The sequence below is a fragment of the Anguilla rostrata genome, chromosome 7 (genome assembly GCF_018555375.3).
Source record: "Anguilla rostrata isolate EN2019 chromosome 7, ASM1855537v3, whole genome shotgun sequence".
NCBI lineage: Eukaryota > Metazoa > Chordata > Actinopteri > Anguilliformes > Anguillidae > Anguilla > Anguilla rostrata.
Window position 1 is genome coordinate 44293314 of NC_057939.1, and position 18044 is coordinate 44311357.

At 40.5% G+C, this 18044-nt stretch overlaps 1 protein-coding gene across 3 annotated transcripts in view; it reads right to left on the minus strand.

The window, feature by feature from the left end:
- pdgfc (platelet derived growth factor c) overlaps nt 1-13905 on the minus strand; it is a 49994-nt gene extending 36089 nt beyond the window's left edge. For 2 of the 3 annotated variants that reach the window (XM_064344562.1, XM_064344561.1), the window contains exon 1: nt 12982-13905. Coding sequence is in view for 1 of the 3 variants with exons in the window: in XM_064344561.1 (XP_064200631.1) it covers nt 12982-13093 (112 nt within the window). In the remaining 2 variants the exon portion in view is untranslated. Of the gene's footprint in view, nt 1-11778; nt 12414-12981 lie in introns of those variants that run through there. The other variant, XM_064344563.1, reaches the window with a different exon arrangement.
- Between the last annotated feature and the right edge of the window lie 4139 nt (nt 13906-18044).

The following is an 18044-nucleotide window of genomic DNA, read 5'->3' on the forward strand; positions in this document are numbered from 1 at the left end:
GCCTACTTACAAATCAAAATATTATAATCATAATTATATTTAAATATGTATTTAAATGATTCTCTACAATGTTCCCAGATACATATGAAAAATGGCTTGTTAGTGCTCATTTAAATAAAGCAATTAGTTGTGCACTGCGGTTTTATAATTTCTCAAAAGGTTAGGAAACATTTCCAAAGCAACTGTGTACCTGCGTTTGAGCAAGATGTACTTTGACAAATGGCAAAAAAGATGGATTGGGCTTGTCAATGAAATCTCATTAGCCAGCAGGGCTTCCAGGCTATTTTAATGCTGTCATTCATAAGTGTTAATGAGGAACAGCTGAGCAGATGTTCAACCCAGAAAGAAGGGGAAAAGGGTCAGGGGGAATAGCACCTCGCTGATAGCGAGCTGTCCTGTCACCTGACTCCTGCTTTGTGGGATTCGCTAGTAAACTAAGCAGCCGTCAGGCCCCTGGCCGAGCTGCTCGGCGCTGTCACGTGAAACCGCTCCGCAACACGCCGCCAGCTCAAACGCTACCACTCACAAAGCCTTCTCTCTTGGGGGCAGCGCTACCGCTGATCCTGCTCCACGGGCCGCAATGTTTCATTTGAGCCACGCGGCACGTCGAGGGGCTTCACGTCGCGCCGAACAGCACCCCCGTAGCCGTGACCGTATTCATGGATGTAGCACGGCCTTGAGTGCCATATTGCTTTCACGACGAGGTTACAACATATAGAAACAATTCGTTTATGACACAATGTCATTCATTTCGGAATTGTATTTGTAAGTAGTGGGTTCTGTGCGGAGTGATACTGTTTTCAAACAGGTTGTCTGAATAACTGTTACTGTAGTGGATTTACAATCACTGTGGAACGCAGTCTCAACCAATAAGCATCCAGGTTCGTAACAACCCATTTATAACTCCTGTTTGATGAGTCTCTTATACTGTATCTTCAAGCAGAAAGTCAAACTGATCTTTGCCATTTTGTCACAGTGCGGTTCCTGTGTGTGTTAATTCCTGTGTTAGATCCACTATATTTTAAAAAGCTAGCTTTACAGGCCCAATAAATAAAATATAATTATTCAAAACATGAATTGAATATAGCTTCCTTAACGGTAAAGTTTGCTCTTATTCAAATTCTGATCAAATTCTGTCAATGCCCAACTTAACAACAGTGCACTGTGTTTATTGCATAAGCATTACAGCTTCTTCAGCAGTTACTTTGTTTTGTTCTTGCTTTTTGTCAAATGACCAATCATGTGACCTTAGTTTGGTCCCATTAGTATTCTTGAAAGACGTCCCTCCCGAGGACAAACGTGGTGAATGTTGACTGCAGGGTGTGTGGCGAATACGTTGTGCGCTGTAAATTCCATTTGCGATTTGGGAAAGCCGATGAGCTCTCTAAACAGTCTGCGTGATTCGGTTACACCCCGCGTGCAACCAGCAAGCCGCGTGAAATCCAATCATGAAAAATTTTCACAGCTCTAATACGATCGGGGCCTGCCTCGCTGGGACACTGCTGAAATAGCTAATGCTGAGACTAGAGTAATTTCTCGATAAATGCCAATTTAATCTCAAAATCTAGGGACACAAATTGAATCCCTACTAGTGAAGAAATGAAATCATCCAACATCCCACATGCCAAAGTACAGAAATCAGTGTGCACAAACACTGCATTAAGAGTCTATTCAGCAACGCGAGCAGACTGTTTATTCTATTTGTTCTCCAAAATGCCAAAATGACACATAAACCGCAACCTCCCACCACAATACACACATGCACGTACACACACACACACACACACACTTGCAAACAGTATGCATATGTAGCCTTTCTATTAAAAATGTTTTGATTTTGAACCATCGTCAGAGTTAAGAGATAGATAGTTAACAGCATTCAGTGCACTTATTTATTCATAGTATTTACTTACACGATTCCTCATATGTTATTACCAGTGTCATCCATCCCCATAAGAGATACAAAAGTATAGGCTTAAGGCTAAATGTTTTGCAATCTTAGGTCATGATTTCTAAGATGCAGCCTATCTTTAGTCTATTTTTACATGTCTTTGTTTCCTGGAATAGCTAATAAAATGTAGCCCATCAGTCTACTACTCCATCAGTCGGCTAATCATTGGAAAGGAGATGGAAATCTGTTGGGTGTTCATTCACTTATTCCTGTCCTGGGGTTCTGAGTGAAGCAAAGCTGGAGAAAAATCTTTAAGTGGGTCTGCTGCTATACAAGGGGGCTTTAAGTGCCCACCCCCAACCACCCCACCCCCCCACCGCTTATAAAAAAAAAAAAAAAGACATAAATAAGACCAGTGCTTGAGTAATCATGGACACATCCGCCTCCCATCGTGTGGAGAAAATCATAAAATGCCACACCCCTTGCGACTATGTACATTTAATATTCACTGTGACCTTAGTTACACTGCCTCCTTATTTTATTGACCCGGATTAACTCTGGCATCTAAAGCTGACAGGCAAACGGCTTTCACTGACTCCTCTGAATAAGGTCACTCCTGAAAATAACACAAAAGTTCCTCATTTAATTAAACCCTCCATTACGTATCCAAGCAACTGTATGCAATGTTAGGACTGGCATTACCCGTGAAGACAAAGTGATCCTGCTTACATAAGAGCACATTAAGGTAAGCATATTATAATACAACAGGGCATTTGTTCATTCATTTAAGTGAAATGCAAATTTGAATCTATTCAAATGTTTTGACCATGTGATTTTTCAAGCACACCCAGCATCCTAGCCAGCTTGCCAGGACCCTGAACAAGTTCAAGACAATAGATTAGATGGCTTAAAAACTGAACACAAACACATTTGCTGCAACCAACAAGTGTAATGTATGGGTCCAAAAAATGTATGTATGCTAGGAAAATGGCACTAAACTTCAAGAAGCAGTGCAGTGCTATTTATTCTCAAATAATAAGCCGTCACTTGGCAGAACATAGGAGAGTGATGTCAGGAGAAACCAATGTACCGTTCCTCTAATGTGTTGTACATAAATGTGACAATCTAGGCCTTTAACCTGAATTTCAGTAATTATCTTCCAGGTCTCCTTTGTAGGCTTTCTAATTTCAACAATATTTTGGCAAACAGCTCAGACACATGACTATTTACTTGGGATGGGGACGAATAATGGATGAATCGATTACTTGTCGGACACGTGCCTGCTTAATCTTATTTTTTTCTTACAAAGGCTATACATGTGTTGGAACTTGGCTCGATTTATTAATCTAACGTTCGTGGAAAAAAAGAGACACATTAAAATAGAGAATCTTTCTTCAACTAATATGAACACAATAAAGCAAATATATATTTTGAAATGCATGCTTTGATTACAAATATGCTTTTTGTTAGTAAGCCGTTGTTATAAGCGGGATAATGACCGAGGGGCATTACACAGATTCAATGTTCTGAGCTCAGGGAAATTGCTCGGGGAAAGAGTCGAATGTACTACTACTGCATTGGGCATGCAAACTGCTTAATGCCCAACACCTTAGTTATTATCCTGCTTATACAACAGCTTACCAACAAAAAGCATAATTGTAATCAAACCATGCATTTCAAAATATGCAATTCCACTGCAACATGTTCAGTGCATGATAGCCCAAAACTGGATAACCCAAATTTACAAGCATATCTTTAGAAGCATGTGTTAGAGGTGGTAAAGCCTGGTCCAAGCAGGCCATTTTGCTATACATAACTTCTGAGAGATGCCCTTGCATGGGAAAATTTTTTCTCTATCAATAAGACCAAGACAAACCAGATGGGGGAACTTGTGTATTGTGGTACGGAGTACTATTTGAATTACACCCAGCTCCAGTGCATTTAAGAAGTATTGGAGGACTCTCGCTGTGCAACATGGCTTAATCCATTGGCTTGAGAGTCAGGAGGGGAGAATTCACAAAACCATCAATAAACTAGAACACATGATGAATGCATATGGAACACTGGCACAATAGGTTGACTGCAGACAGCAGAACAAACCATCTGTGCATTACAACACTCAATGGAGGAACAGACAAGCTCAGAGAATATTCCAACACTGATCAACTGAAAAAGGAAAACATAGTTCAAGTCAACTGTCTGACATATATTTTGAAGATTGTCGGCATTTCTGGGCCTGAACAAGTTTGTGTACTGGATGTAGAAACCATCCCATTTGATTCAAATTCCAAATTCTCTTGCAATTTCCAAATTCCTCAAAAGGTCCAAACGTTCTTGGTTCACGTCTCAAATACAGTTTATCACCGAATGCCAAACACATATCATTACCTTGCAGTAATGTAGCAATGTATGGCAGGTTGCTCTGTTTAAATTAACATGTAGTACTTCCTCAAAGGAAAACTATTCTTTGTGTTCTTTGAATTGCACCATCATTCTTCTGAAACATTTAAGTGATTATTGAATAATTAATTGAGATGACTTGCAATTAACTGAATTGCTTGAAATAAAGACTCTGTCAACCCCTTCCTGGTGGAGGACTGATATACGTACAAAATAATAACCTAAAATCTTCACTGCGACCTGATTATGTAAGCTGCAATGTGAAACTGTCAAAAATTCTTATCTTTATGTAAAACACTTATGTCAAACATTGCAGTAAGTACATTTCCATGGGAAAAAGTTAGGTATGCAAAATCTCCCACCAACAGGAAGGAAGAAAAATCCAGATTTATTTTAATGAAGACACAGGGACAGCTCTTCTACTTCTGAAGCTTGAGGAATGAGAAGGACGAGACCGAGTGATGGCAACTTCTGCAATATCTTCAAAAAGCAAATGTGTGCGATTGATTGGTGAAGCCAGAACCACATCTGAGAGGCTCTTAACATGCAGCCAGCAGTGTATTTTCAGCCACTTAATTTTGAGGGATCTGGGGGAATGTGACCATCTGCTGTGTTGGTTGCATTGGGGCACCAGCAGTACAAACTGACAGGAGGAACACACACTTCCTTCACTATTTTAAGGCAGACTTGGCCAACATGCCACACAGCAGATTCACCCCAGCATGGGTAAACTGAAACAACCCCACCTTTAAGAAATGATCCAGTTTTATTTTAGATATACTGCACTGGTTTCAAATGTCCACGTTTTATATTGAACCAGAAAGTAGCCATCACACCTGCAGTCTGTTATGGACTTCCGGGAGCTGCACTGGGCCTTCTCCCTGATGACAGCCCAGCACGTTTTCTGCGTCAAAGACCCACCCTTCCAATGGAATGACCTCCCCTCTGAGTTCTGATCACCTCGCTATTGCTACTGTACTTCCAAATGTCCGAATGATCCTAAAATCGTGAATTACCTTTTCTTTTTAATTATGAAACTGATCTAGGCATCTTACCAAGTGAACTGTTGGAACAAGCAATATTCTTAGAAAAGACAGAATTGGCACTCTGAATGTCTTGAACTGCATTCACATTCAAAGGCCTTTAGGCCATTACAGTAAGTGTTGGCAGGTGCTCTGTAGGGCTTCCATCATCCATAGCTGTGGAGGCCAATGGCACTGCAGAGCAGAGGCACTGTGTATTAATTAGCTTAGTGGGTTCAATGACCAGACAGTGGTGGTACCGAGTAAATTATCATGGTGACCGATTGTGACAGAATATGGAATATCTTACTTTTTTAGAATTTCATAAAGAACTTGCTTACCCAGACAACTTCTCCAAAGGGTACGACCAGCTGAGTATAAACTGGAGCAGTCAAAATGCAGTTGCACTTATATAACTTAATTTAATAAAGTAGAAAACTGGTACAAGTAGGCCAAACTGACATTTCTCTTCCAAATTCTTCTTGCCTCATTGATCAGGGTGTAGGCTGTTTTCAGAACACCCCCCCCCCCCCACCTTCCCCATGTTTTCACTCACTCTAGTATTTGTGATTCTGCCTTTCTTACATTTCTTACTGAAGTGTGAACCCAGAATGGGAGAAAGAATTGAATTGAGAGGCTATTCAAACATTTCAAACAAATAGGGACACTAAAAAGTTGCTGCATAAATAATAGGATTAAAATACACAAGTCTTAAAAATTATTTATTTTACTGAATATGAAAATTTGTTCATGATATGTGTCCTAGCCGCCTTAATGTTGCTGTTCATATTTATTTCCTGAATTATGTAAAAAAAAAAAATTTACACTTAAACAAATCTTGAAGTTTTTTTAAAAAATAAATACTTTTTTGAACTGTTGCCACCTGTAAGAAAGGAGCTGAAGAAATAAAATGCAATTTTACCATTACAATACAAAGAGCATGTATGTTACACATGCACTGTAATATTTAGGGTGGGGTCTTCCAAGTACTGTATAGAGGGTGGTGAAATATATAAAAGCCAGGTTCCTGATAAAGACAGCAAACATGATTTCAGTGTGTGGCTGCTGTGTGGTAGACACAGGGTCTCTCTGCAAAATGGTGAGGGTCTCCAAATAAACTGGAGCAGCACAATAACAAGAAAGTGTCCCTTTGAATGAATTGATTTCTCTATAAAGCCTGTTGGGTTGTTTAAGGTTAAAAGCCTCCCACAATGCCTTTCACTTGCTTTAATGGTGTGAAGGTGGGGGCCTACCATGAGGTAATGGCGGGATCAACAGCACACCATCACTGACCTACAGTGAACTCTTTGTGTCACCGTCTCAAAGAGGAACTCACAGGACCCAGTATGGATTCACAATGTGAAATCAAGATTGCTAATTACTTTTAATATTGTGGCAAATCATATTTATTTTGTTTTATTATCTCTTTGGTTTGGAGGAGGGTGTTATTGTGACACCTGAGCTATTTGTCAGTCAGGTGTAGGAACCCTTGCTGTGCCCATAAGAGATTAGAAAGACGGCTCATTAAAAGATGGGGTTGACAGTCAGCGATGACACCCTGTGAGGAATGCAGGTGTGTCCTTTGCCAGCGTAGACCAAGGTCAACTCATCGCACTTGCCTGCTGCCAAAATCGTAAGATTGATGGAATCTAGTTTATGTTTAAAAAAGCAACAACTGTGCAAACTTTAAGCCTTGATGTGCCATTACGTGGATCAGGGCCCATTCCAATGAGATTATCTTCAACACCGATACAGGTTAGCCAGGTGTCGAAGCACGCTAGATTCAACTTCTACGGCCAACATCTGATTAGTAGGTAATACCTACATGTTATAACAGTGCATAGCATATTTGATTCCTTGTAATTCACAGGTAATGCAGTGCTGGAAGGATTTGCAGGGCAGTTTCAAGCTGTTTCTTGTGAGGCACTGACAGGTCAGCTCTGGATCCTGTTAACATATTAAGTACTTGGTGTATACTGTAGTTGAATATTACATCTCATTCGAAACATTGACAAAATGATGGTTACTTTTTAATTTAATACTAACTGACCAAAAATATGCAGTGAGCGGCAACAGACTGAGCCAAAACATTCAGTTAATTTTGAAAAAAAAAAGTCTACACAGCAATGGCATACCTTTTCGACTTCGTAATTGTGGTTTTAGCCATCAGAGAGGTGCAGCTATTCTGTACCCAAGGCCTTCCAGCAATAACGATTAATTTACTGATGCTGAGCGGCTTCCAGGGACCGTAAATGCAACTCATGTTACAACCGGAGAGGGAGGAATTTCAGAGTTAAGATGTAACCTTCAAAACATACTGTGGAAAGGAGCGGCATCCCTTTTACATTTCTTTCATCCCTTAGAGAGTTACAGATTGTTATCAAAAGCCAGATTGCATGGAATCAAGGATTGTGGCCCTGCAGGCAGATTAAAGAATGGAACAATTCCTTGAATGAACTGCACATTAGCTACCAGACAGACTTGTTTATACAGATATTTTTTAGACTAATTCGTATCAACAGCAGACAGTATTTAGAATTACCGAGTCTGTCGGAAGTTCTTTATTAAAGGCGCAGAACACAGGTGAGGTTTTCCACTAATGAATAATAAACGACACTTTAGTGCAGGTGGGAGCCAAATGAGAGGAAACGGGTGTGTTTGATGGATTATGGGCTCATTCACAGCTCTTAATCGCTTGCTACAAATTCACATTTTTAAACGACCGTGTGGTGAACACTGCAGGGTGATTTTAGGGTTTCCGAAAGGAAGATAAGGAAAGTGCAGAGGGACACGACACCCTCAGTAATACAATTTTTTCACCCAAAGTTAAAGCAGTAGGGGCTCAATGTAATCCTCTGAAATATGGAAGGTCGTCTGTCTTTCTGGAGGTTCCATTAAATCTATTGTAATGTTCTGTAGTGGGGTGTTTGTCTTTTGGAAGGTAAAAGCCACCATGCTTGCAGACCACCATGTCGCCCAATCAAAGTACCCTCGTTTGTGCTTTTCAGAAAAGCAGACCTCGTGGGCTGGTGATGTACTGCACTGTACCTTGTGAGAAATGCCCTAATCATAATATTTAGGTACAAACCAAAGCCGCGAGCACCATTATACTTAACCAGCTGTTGGCAAGTCATTGACGGTGGTCTGCCGTCTTCGCCACTAGACCAGAAGCAGAGGAAGAAATCATTCCAATTTATGACGTGAATAAAAGTGAGAGGTAAACCTTGTGACATTCTTACAGGAGCCCCAAACCCTCACTTCTCCACACTACAGTTAAAAGGGAACAGCGCCCAGGACAAGTTCTGGGGCTCTTTTTTTTGTTCCGCGGGGAAGACAAATAGCGAGACAGCTTTTATTTTGTTGGCTCGGACTGTGAAACGTGTGGATTCAACCGGGCTGTTCCATTTCGTCATCTCAGATTCTAACTTGCTCTGCCATGCATTCAAGGGCACAATACGTTATTCTGTCTGCAAGCATTCTTTTAGGTTGAGCTCTGACTCACCTGGACAACCACACACAAAAGCAGGGGCTTTGTTCAGAAATAACAGCGCTCTGCTCCACGGGATATGAGTTAAACGCACAAACGGAAAGAGGGCAAATCCGGCGGCCATTTTTCAAAGCTCTTCCAAGTTCAATGACGCAGACCGTTGTTCATCTTCAACGAACGGCAAGAACACACAGACGCACGACAACGACAAACACAGAAACCTGATTGAGGAGCGGAGCTAGAGGAGGAGAACTGCAAATGCAACAGCACTGTGGTATTCAAGGAGAACAGTGTTTACAAAAAAAGACACTGACAGAGTAAGTTAACAGTGTGAATGGCACAATACTAATAGTGGAAAGTGGACAGGGGGACATGCAAAAGTAGGAGATGATTTCACATGGAATAACATAGGAAACACAGTTATCCCTAAGCAAGGGGATGCTTCATGAAGAAAGTTATGGTTTTAGAATATGACGACACCACTAGAGGAAAGAGACACTGCTTGTCGAAGAGAGCATTGCCGGTTGAAGACCAAACTCAGCTACATCCCCACACTGTCACTCGAGAATCTGAAACTTCATCCTGACCTACTTAAATGAGAGGCCAGTTCACAAGGAGAATCTACTTCAACAGCACAAATGACAAACACCAGTAGGCCATAAGTTACTTGTACGCCAGATAGTTCCACAGCATTCAAGGACAGCAGAAGAACAGCACTGCTATCCTCATTTCATATTCTGTATGATTTACTGTGGAAGAATGCTGTGTCTGCTTACAAATGCCCATTGTTCACCCTTACCAAAATCACACAATTTTGTTTTAAAGTACATTTACCCTTTAATACAATTTACGGACAGTTTATCCCAGCCACCACGGAATGTAAATCATTTCTGTAGTTTCGGTATGCATGTTTTGAATGTGTTTTTCCTGGCAGGATTTACTCATACATTAACACATTTTTCCCCTCATCCAGAGGGGTGTCAGTCAGGTTAACCTTTTAGTCCACAATTTGCTCTGTTGAATTTGCTTAAACTTGAAAAAACAGTTGAAAATTAATGTAGCAAAACTGTGCCATTTTTAATTAGGGACCACTGAGCCATTCTAGAGAATATAGGTTTTCCTTTCACATCAGTTCAAACATATGAAAAAGTTTCTCCTATGTCCTCCAAGTGAAACAAAATGGATCCACAGCAATGTGAAATGTAACATGTTAGATTCAGTTAGATTTATAATTCCATACTTTTGGTAAAGATCATCAAAGCTACAATCTCACAATGGTATATGTATAATACACAAGCATGATCGTAATTAAGACTTGGTCAAGCAGAGGATAAACACCGGAAATTAAACTAATTAAAATAGTTAAACATTTGTAGTCCTCACACTTCCCTGCTCCAGCTTAAACTATTCCCAAAGCACTGGCCTTTATCAACAGGTGTACAAAGGAATGGTTTCCTCATAAGCTTAGCCTTCTGGCACTGCTCCCTTTCTAAATGAATTAAATCCTTATCTTGTTCTCCGTCTTATCTTAAGACAGCGAGGAAATTACACAGCCCTAAAAGTTTGCTCTGCTTCACTTAATTCCGGTGACTCCTTATCCTTAGCAAATGTATGATATTTGAAACGGCATATTTACTTTAAAAGTTCTCATACAAACTTGTTACATTTGTTGAACTTCAAAAAAAAAAAGTTTTATTGTGTTTCGTGACAAATTCGCAACACAAGTTGAGGCCCAAAATGCATTTATACACAGAATACGACACGCCGTAGCCCCGCGGGCCATATTAACCCCATTACGACCAGATAGTCCCGCAGCCTAACTCTGTGAAGCAGCAGCTGTGCGATCTTTGGTAAACGTGGGTCTCGCATAGCCGCTGCTTTCCCGGGGGCACTGAATCATCCCGCACCAGATTTAAGGGGGATAATCCGCTCCTTCCACAACGTCTGCAGCTGGTTCTTTAAATGTGGTCCAAACTATGCGGAGAACTCCGGCACGGGGTGGGCTTTCGCGGATATCGATAGGAGGTGGTGACTGTGTCATGGCTGAGTAATGGCTTTAAGCCGCTGAACCACTCCTCTGCTTTCTGGAGCTCTCCATTGCAAAAGGTAACCCCGGGTTATTTTGGGCTCTGATCAATTTACCTCCGTAGCAGGGAATGGATTGGTTTGCTAGCAAACACAACAGGATCCTGAAAGGGCATGCACAGTTTTATTTAAAAAGCCTTCCGGCAACAATGTGTCATTTGCTCTACATGTTTCAAACAAGCAAATCTGAAGGGAAAACGTTTAAGCAAACTCCACCACCCTCAAAAAATGTCTGCTGACATTATCCACAATGTTGTCTACTTTATTGTCTTAATGGTGATACATGTAAAATCCATATCAATGAAGGTTATTAAGAGATATAAAATATAATTATTTAAATTCAGCTCATTAAATTCAACCCATACCACAGTTTCCCACGCTGACAGACATAATTGTTAACTACAACCAATGTAGGCCTATACCTAAGCAGAATTGATGAGAGTTCATTTATAAAGCTATATCACACACTGGTTACTTTGTTTGTCAACAGAGAACCGATCTGACTCCCCCCTCACTGGTCAGAGTAAGGTACAGATTGAGAGTGCCATAGCTAAATTTCCTTTGAGATTTCTGATTTGTGTGTCTGTAGAATTTTCACAGATACATCTGAACTCCTGACCCCTTTCCAGCCACACGAGAGATTGACTGCCCCCACTCTGACCCCACCTGCTAGCTGCTAATGAACTACGGCAAGAGAGAAGTGAGCTAGACATGTGGACAATTAAAAAGAACCTTGTGCTCCTTGTGGTCATTTCCTTCTCGGTTATCGTTCTCACACTTACACGCAATAAAAAAGGCCTTTGTTTGCTAGACTGTTTATTCAGCCTTGTGCAAATGAAAACTTCCTGACTTGTGATTTCACAACTTCAACAATCAACACACTCGTTTCCTACCTTGCCAAGTTCAGCATCATATCGTGGAGCTAGTCAAAAGCCGATCTCACACCCAGGATGAATTATACCTGGAGCTTATGTTAGTGTAACAAGAAATGTCTCTGTGTAGTCATCCTGGCACCCTCCTAAGATGAAGGGACAAGAGGTTATTTCCTCCAGAGCTCCTGCCGCTCTTTGGCTTCCCATATTAATCTTAACCTGTCTTTTGGTATCAAACACCCAGTAACGGAGGGTAAAAAATAGACCTCAGTCTGCTACACTCACATGACTGGGTCAAAAGTCACCCAACTCAGATTGTTTTTTTGAGTGGCTTCTTTTCTGGTGATTTTGATGCTGTCCCCCTCCCCTTACCCAGCAGCTTCTCAAATCTCCACTGATTGGACAGAACCAGTCTTGGGGTCAGGCTTTGATCAGCCTCCTGCCTAGCAAACAGGTGATAACTGTCATCACGTTTACAGAAAACATGGGGGTGACAATGGGCAGTTCATTGGCATAATAAATAAATAAGTCTTCCAGTTTGAACTTGAATCTTTCGATTTTCAATATTCTCCACTGTCTCGTGGTCTTCAACCATAAGTCGTTTTCAGCGACTGTATTGCACACTGCTAAATAAAGAGATATGAAATAAATGAATGAACTATGGAATGGCACGGGAAATCCGTTAACCCGACTGAATGAATTTCCATTCAGTATCCAGTACCTCAAATACTGTTTTTTTAGATAATACATTCACCAATATATCACTTGAATTAAAGGAGGCAGTAAACTATAGTCTGAGACTAAACTGAACTGGAGAAATAAACAGTGCAAATGACTGAGGGTTCAGAGGGTAAGAAAATTACACAGCCCGAAGCGGATCGCACTCCATGAAAGAAGTCTTTCACGGTTATAAAGAACTCCGCTCTCAAGGGACTTTGGATTTGAGTTTTTTTCCGCATTCAAACACACCCGAGTAGGCTACACTTGAAAGCTTAAAGTAAATTCCATTTCCTTTGCAGAATTGTGCTGTTTCGACCGAATAAAAGGCATTCATTCATACACTGTGAACCTCAAGGAAAATGTATTCGGGAGAAAAGGCGTTCTTGTTCTTAAGTAAACTTTCGCTTTGAGGACTTGCTACGTACATATTCACTGCGCCACTTTGACCTCGAGAGTAGACATGAAAAATGTATGGCAACATTGTTATCCAAGAAACCAACTTACCGTTTTGTTCCTTCACATTGGTGTGTTGAAACTTGTTACTAAGGCTGGATTCAGCGCTCGACGCATGATGCTGGACTGCAGATACAAGGAGGAGCAGAAATGACAGGATCATTTGGATTTAGTTGATCAGCACGCACTAGGCACTTGAGGTCTGTCGATGCTAAGTGTATTTCACCATCCACAAACTTCGTCTGGAAGAAAGTACCGATCCTGTTTTGGACACATTTGTAGAGGATAAACACAAAGTAGTGTCCACATAATCCCATCCAAAAGTCTCCCTTCAAATTTATCAAAAAATTAAAAAATAAAAGAGAAAATGCATTGCTTGGCTCTGTATCCTCTTACACTCAACCGTCCGATTCAGGACAGGCACGTCATAGAAGCTGAGCAGGATGCAAGAGCGGAGCACCTGTTAACTCCGCTGAAACTTTTGCACACAAGAAAAGTTAGATCATCCGTCAATCAGAGGAAGGTAAAGCGTCGAAAGAAATATGTCCTTTTTAAGGGAAAAGCCCGGGGTCAACCAGTTCATGAAACTTCATTTGATGCAAGGATTAGAGGATTTTTTAAAATATGTACTACGTTTTCTTCAAATAGAGATAGTTGTCAGCGGTGGGTGTTGCTCCCCTTCCAAAGTGTTCGCTAATGCATTCGTTCTCCCTTCAGCTCTATAAAATCCAGAGGCTCACTTGTGCTTTGACAAGTCTGGCATTCTCTGCAAAGATGTGTTCAACGCAGCTTGGAAAATACGTTTCTGCCCGTCGGCAGTTGAGATTCCGGATGATCCTGCGAAAAGGAAAAAAAAAAGTTTCCTGGTGTTGAGTGAAGTCTGATCCTATGCGCAGCAGACCAAACTGCTTTAGCCTACTCTGCTCAGAGGGCAGGTTTTAGGTTTTGGGTGAACGTTAGCTGCCAACTAGCTCCACAACAGGTGTCGTAGCCTACGTAAATTGAACTTCCCAGCTAAGGAAACTCCCTGGAGATGTGTTAACGGTTCAGTTGCAGCTATTGACGGTAACTGGAATCGCAGATATTTTCCTCCATGTTGTTCGTTTTAATTTTAAAGTGCGGTTTCAGGGCCTTGCAAGCACAACACAGTAACAATTCTGATTTTGCAAAACTGAGACGCAATGAACACAAAAAAGCTTCGTCTGTCTTGTATCAATGGGATAACAAACAAGTAAAATCTAAATTCCCAATTAACATCCATTGTGTGTTTCCACAGCTTGTCAATTAAACAGTTGCATGTCACATTAAAACCTGAATTTCGATGATGATTATTATTATTGTTGTTGTTGCTATTATTATTATTATTAGTGGCCTTGTAGTAGTAGTATCAACAACAAACAAAAATGAAGTGCTCTATGGTGTAGTATCCAAGACATCCACTGAAAATGTATGTGTGCACGGTACACATTTCGCAGAACACAAATGGTCCCAACATGTGAGGAAGTGCTCCCTGTTGTATACAGTGTAATTACAATAAGGCAACGTTTGGATCATTATCTCCCGTGTCAAAGCATGTGAGTATAAGACATATTTGCAGTTCAATAGAGTAATCAAAACAGTAAATTTCACATTCTTTTAATGGATCCTAAACAATACTATATAGATACATCTTCTGATGAGATTTGTTATGTCCCAGAAGGGGAAGACGTTAGAAAAATATTTAAAAACAATTAATCTTCCACGTATCATCCCTCATTAAGACCGTGAATCATAAGCAGTCATTAATTACATTTAGCCATTTTATCATCTCACCCTTGTTTTTCCTGTTGTGCCATACTGAAAATTACTTTGAATAATCTGCAATAATTAATTGGGGCGACATAGCTCAGGAGGTAAGACCGATTGTCTGGCAGTCGGAGGGTTGCTGGTTCAAACCCCGCCCTGGGCATGTCGAAGTGTCCTTGAGCAAGACACCTAACCCCTAACTGCTCTGGCGAATGAGAGGCATCAATTGTAAAGCGCTTTGGATAAAAGCGCTATATAAATGCAGTCCATTTACCATTTAATGAATGTGTCCTCTGGGAAGTGCTAAGACTTCTCAATTTGTTATATGAAAGCTAAAGACACTGTGCCTTCTTTCCTTCTGTTTCCAATTTGTGACTGCACACAATACATATATATAAAATGTTTTTTTTTTTTAAATAAAAAGTGGTTACTCTCATCTCTTAACTGTCAATAAATTGATTCCATAAGCTAGGAGTCACTGTTAGTGTTCTGTCAGGCCCACAGAGTTAAATCAGTGTGTACACATTGAACTGGTTCTAATGCCTGAGACATGATGCAATGTTATAACAATTTACCTCCATGTCAGAACTCTAAAATAGCCAGCATGCAAAAAAAAGGCCTTTTCAACCTTCCCTTCGCTGTGAAATCAGAAACAATGTTTTAACGAGTTGCAGACTGAAGCCGATCTGTGCCGTTAGTTTCCATGATACAGTAGGTAGGCAACTGAGTGGCCCGAGCTAACAGTCATGTTTAGAGATCCCCTGTGCATTTCAGTCCCAGGCCCGGCTTTTCTGTGTAAAAGAAAGTATCATGTTCCACCCCTGAGTCTGCAGGCTGCTGTCAGCACCTTAATGCATGGAATATTTCTCTCCTTCCCCCCCCCTTGCAAACATAGTTTTTGTCTGCAAAGCTCGGTGTTTTGTCTTCTCGGTCCCTCTCATCTGACACTTCCCCGGTGGTCCTGATGCTCTGACACGGAAGAAACACGCAATAAACAGTTAAAGCAGAGATGCGCTAACCCTCTGGAGCATCACAGTCATGCAATATGAAGGCAGTGTAGGCTTCTACACCAGATTGATGTGTCACATTCAGACTATAAAGAAAAGTAAACCCAGGCTTTAAAAGAATAAACTGATTTATACCAGCGTGCATCGCTTCCTCCGGACACATACATCACATTAATGCGGCAGGACATCATACTTAGACATTTATTATTCTTTAAATAATTTGTGACACTTTATTTCTTTCCAGACTAATATATATTTGGAAAATAGTGTTTATTGTTGGTTGATTTATTCATTCAAATAAAGCACACTATAGCCGTATATTGATTGCAGAGCATACCTCACCTTACACAGTGGAAGACTGCAGAAATGTCAGCTTTGCTTTCCCTTTCCAGTCTCACAGAACATGAAGTGTCAAGTCCCAATTCCCCCTATTAGCTTCTATCAATACAAAAGTGATGAAAATTTAGCAGTTTGTTGGTGACAATGGGAAATAGGCAATTAGCTGTTTTCCCACAGGAGACAGCTTTAAGTAAATGTCATAACAACCAAGATGGAGTAAGAGTGCTTCTAAAAACCTATAATCAAATTTCCTTTCCGGAATAATGGGACACTGAAAAGGTTTGTGTGTAGATTATTAAATCTGTCAGTATTTGCATCTCTCCTATAAATAATACATTGATTCCTTAATACCCCAAAATTAAAATGGACACATTTTATTTTGTTTTTCCTTCCGGAAAAGACTTCATTTTCCGGTTAGGAATCCACATTCATCTGGCTGGCACCGCATTTATCCTGAAGTTGATAAAGAAATGTCATGTTGCTGTCAACCATAGATGTTTTGTTCAAAGAATATACATTTTTATTAGAAGTTATTAAATTTTTGCATTACTAAATGAACTGTTTCCAGTTCTGTACATTTTTAATGCTATATTTGCTTTGAGGCTAGAGACACCTGGTGGCATTCCCTGAAGCTACAATTCTGTAATTGGCCATCACAAAAGTTCTGCATTTTAAACAGTAGATGAGCCAGTTGTTGTAACATGCTAGTTGAACTTTAATTTCTTTTTTTTCTTTTTTTTAATAGACATAGTCATAGACAAAAGAAAACATTGAAAAATAAATGTATTACCTTAACCTGTGAGATTTTATTTTAAGTGGAACTATCCCACAACTGGAACTGATCACACAAATGTAGCCTTTTCAGACCCTTGTAGACTATGACAGCAGCGATATTGTGCAAGTTAACACTGCTTGAGTAGATTGTTATTTTGTAACATGTGAACACCATTGCATAAGGCACTGTCAGTCTTACAGCTCATTATTTTGCTCTCTGTACAAATTGGAAAGCTATTCTACATGCATGCATGCAAAAAAAAATCATGTATTTTACACATTTCAAGGCATAAGATCAGACCCCCTGTCATTGTCCCTGTGGTTGTCATAAAAGCTGAACATGACATTATGAATAGTAGCCATATTTACTGTTGCAGAGTCAGTGTACCAATTGTCTCCTATACCCCTTTTCAGTGATTTTCATAAACCAAGAACAGAAAGGGAAATGTCTGTTGGGCTGAAATAATGATTCAGAAGCTACATTTGGCAAGCTCATCTGGACAGGATACAGCATTCTCTGATCATGTACTTGGTACAGTCTGCAAGCCATTACTTGGAAGTTTGAGTGCAGCTGAGTCTTGAACCTTATGTGTTGTGCACGATCGTGCCAAGGACAAAATCAACAGCAGTTTTTGCCCACAGTGTCCAATTTTTATAGTGTCAGAAGGCTGTACGCACACCAGCTAAACATGTCAAAATGCGGATGTTGCGAATATTGTGTCAAATGGTGTGCACTACCACCAGCACAAAGACACGAGTCAGACAGTTGCCTTGGGTGATTGTGACTCCTTTGTGTTCTGTTGGGTGATGTATTGGTTCAAACTGGCTCCATATGCCGTTTGTTGAGAGAGCTGAGACACTAGAATAAGCTCAGGTGCCAGGAATGAGACTCCACGCCACCATTGCTACGAATGCGCATGCATGATTTAAGAGCATTATACAACGTATGACAACCTCTGCCAGGCTTAGGCACGTTGTTCTACATCTGAGCACTCCCAGGTTGTAAACACTTGAGTAATGGTCCATTAGTTCAGCTCAGCCTGATTCACTGTGATGCCCAGGAGAAGGCAAACAACTGCGGTTAGCTGCAGCTTTAAGAACAAAGCTAAAGAAAAATCTTGATTATTTGCATTTAGTGATCCTTTTCATTTGTTTCTAAAGTTTTTCCCATGTCAAGATTCCCCTGCCTGATGTTGGATGTTCTTCAAG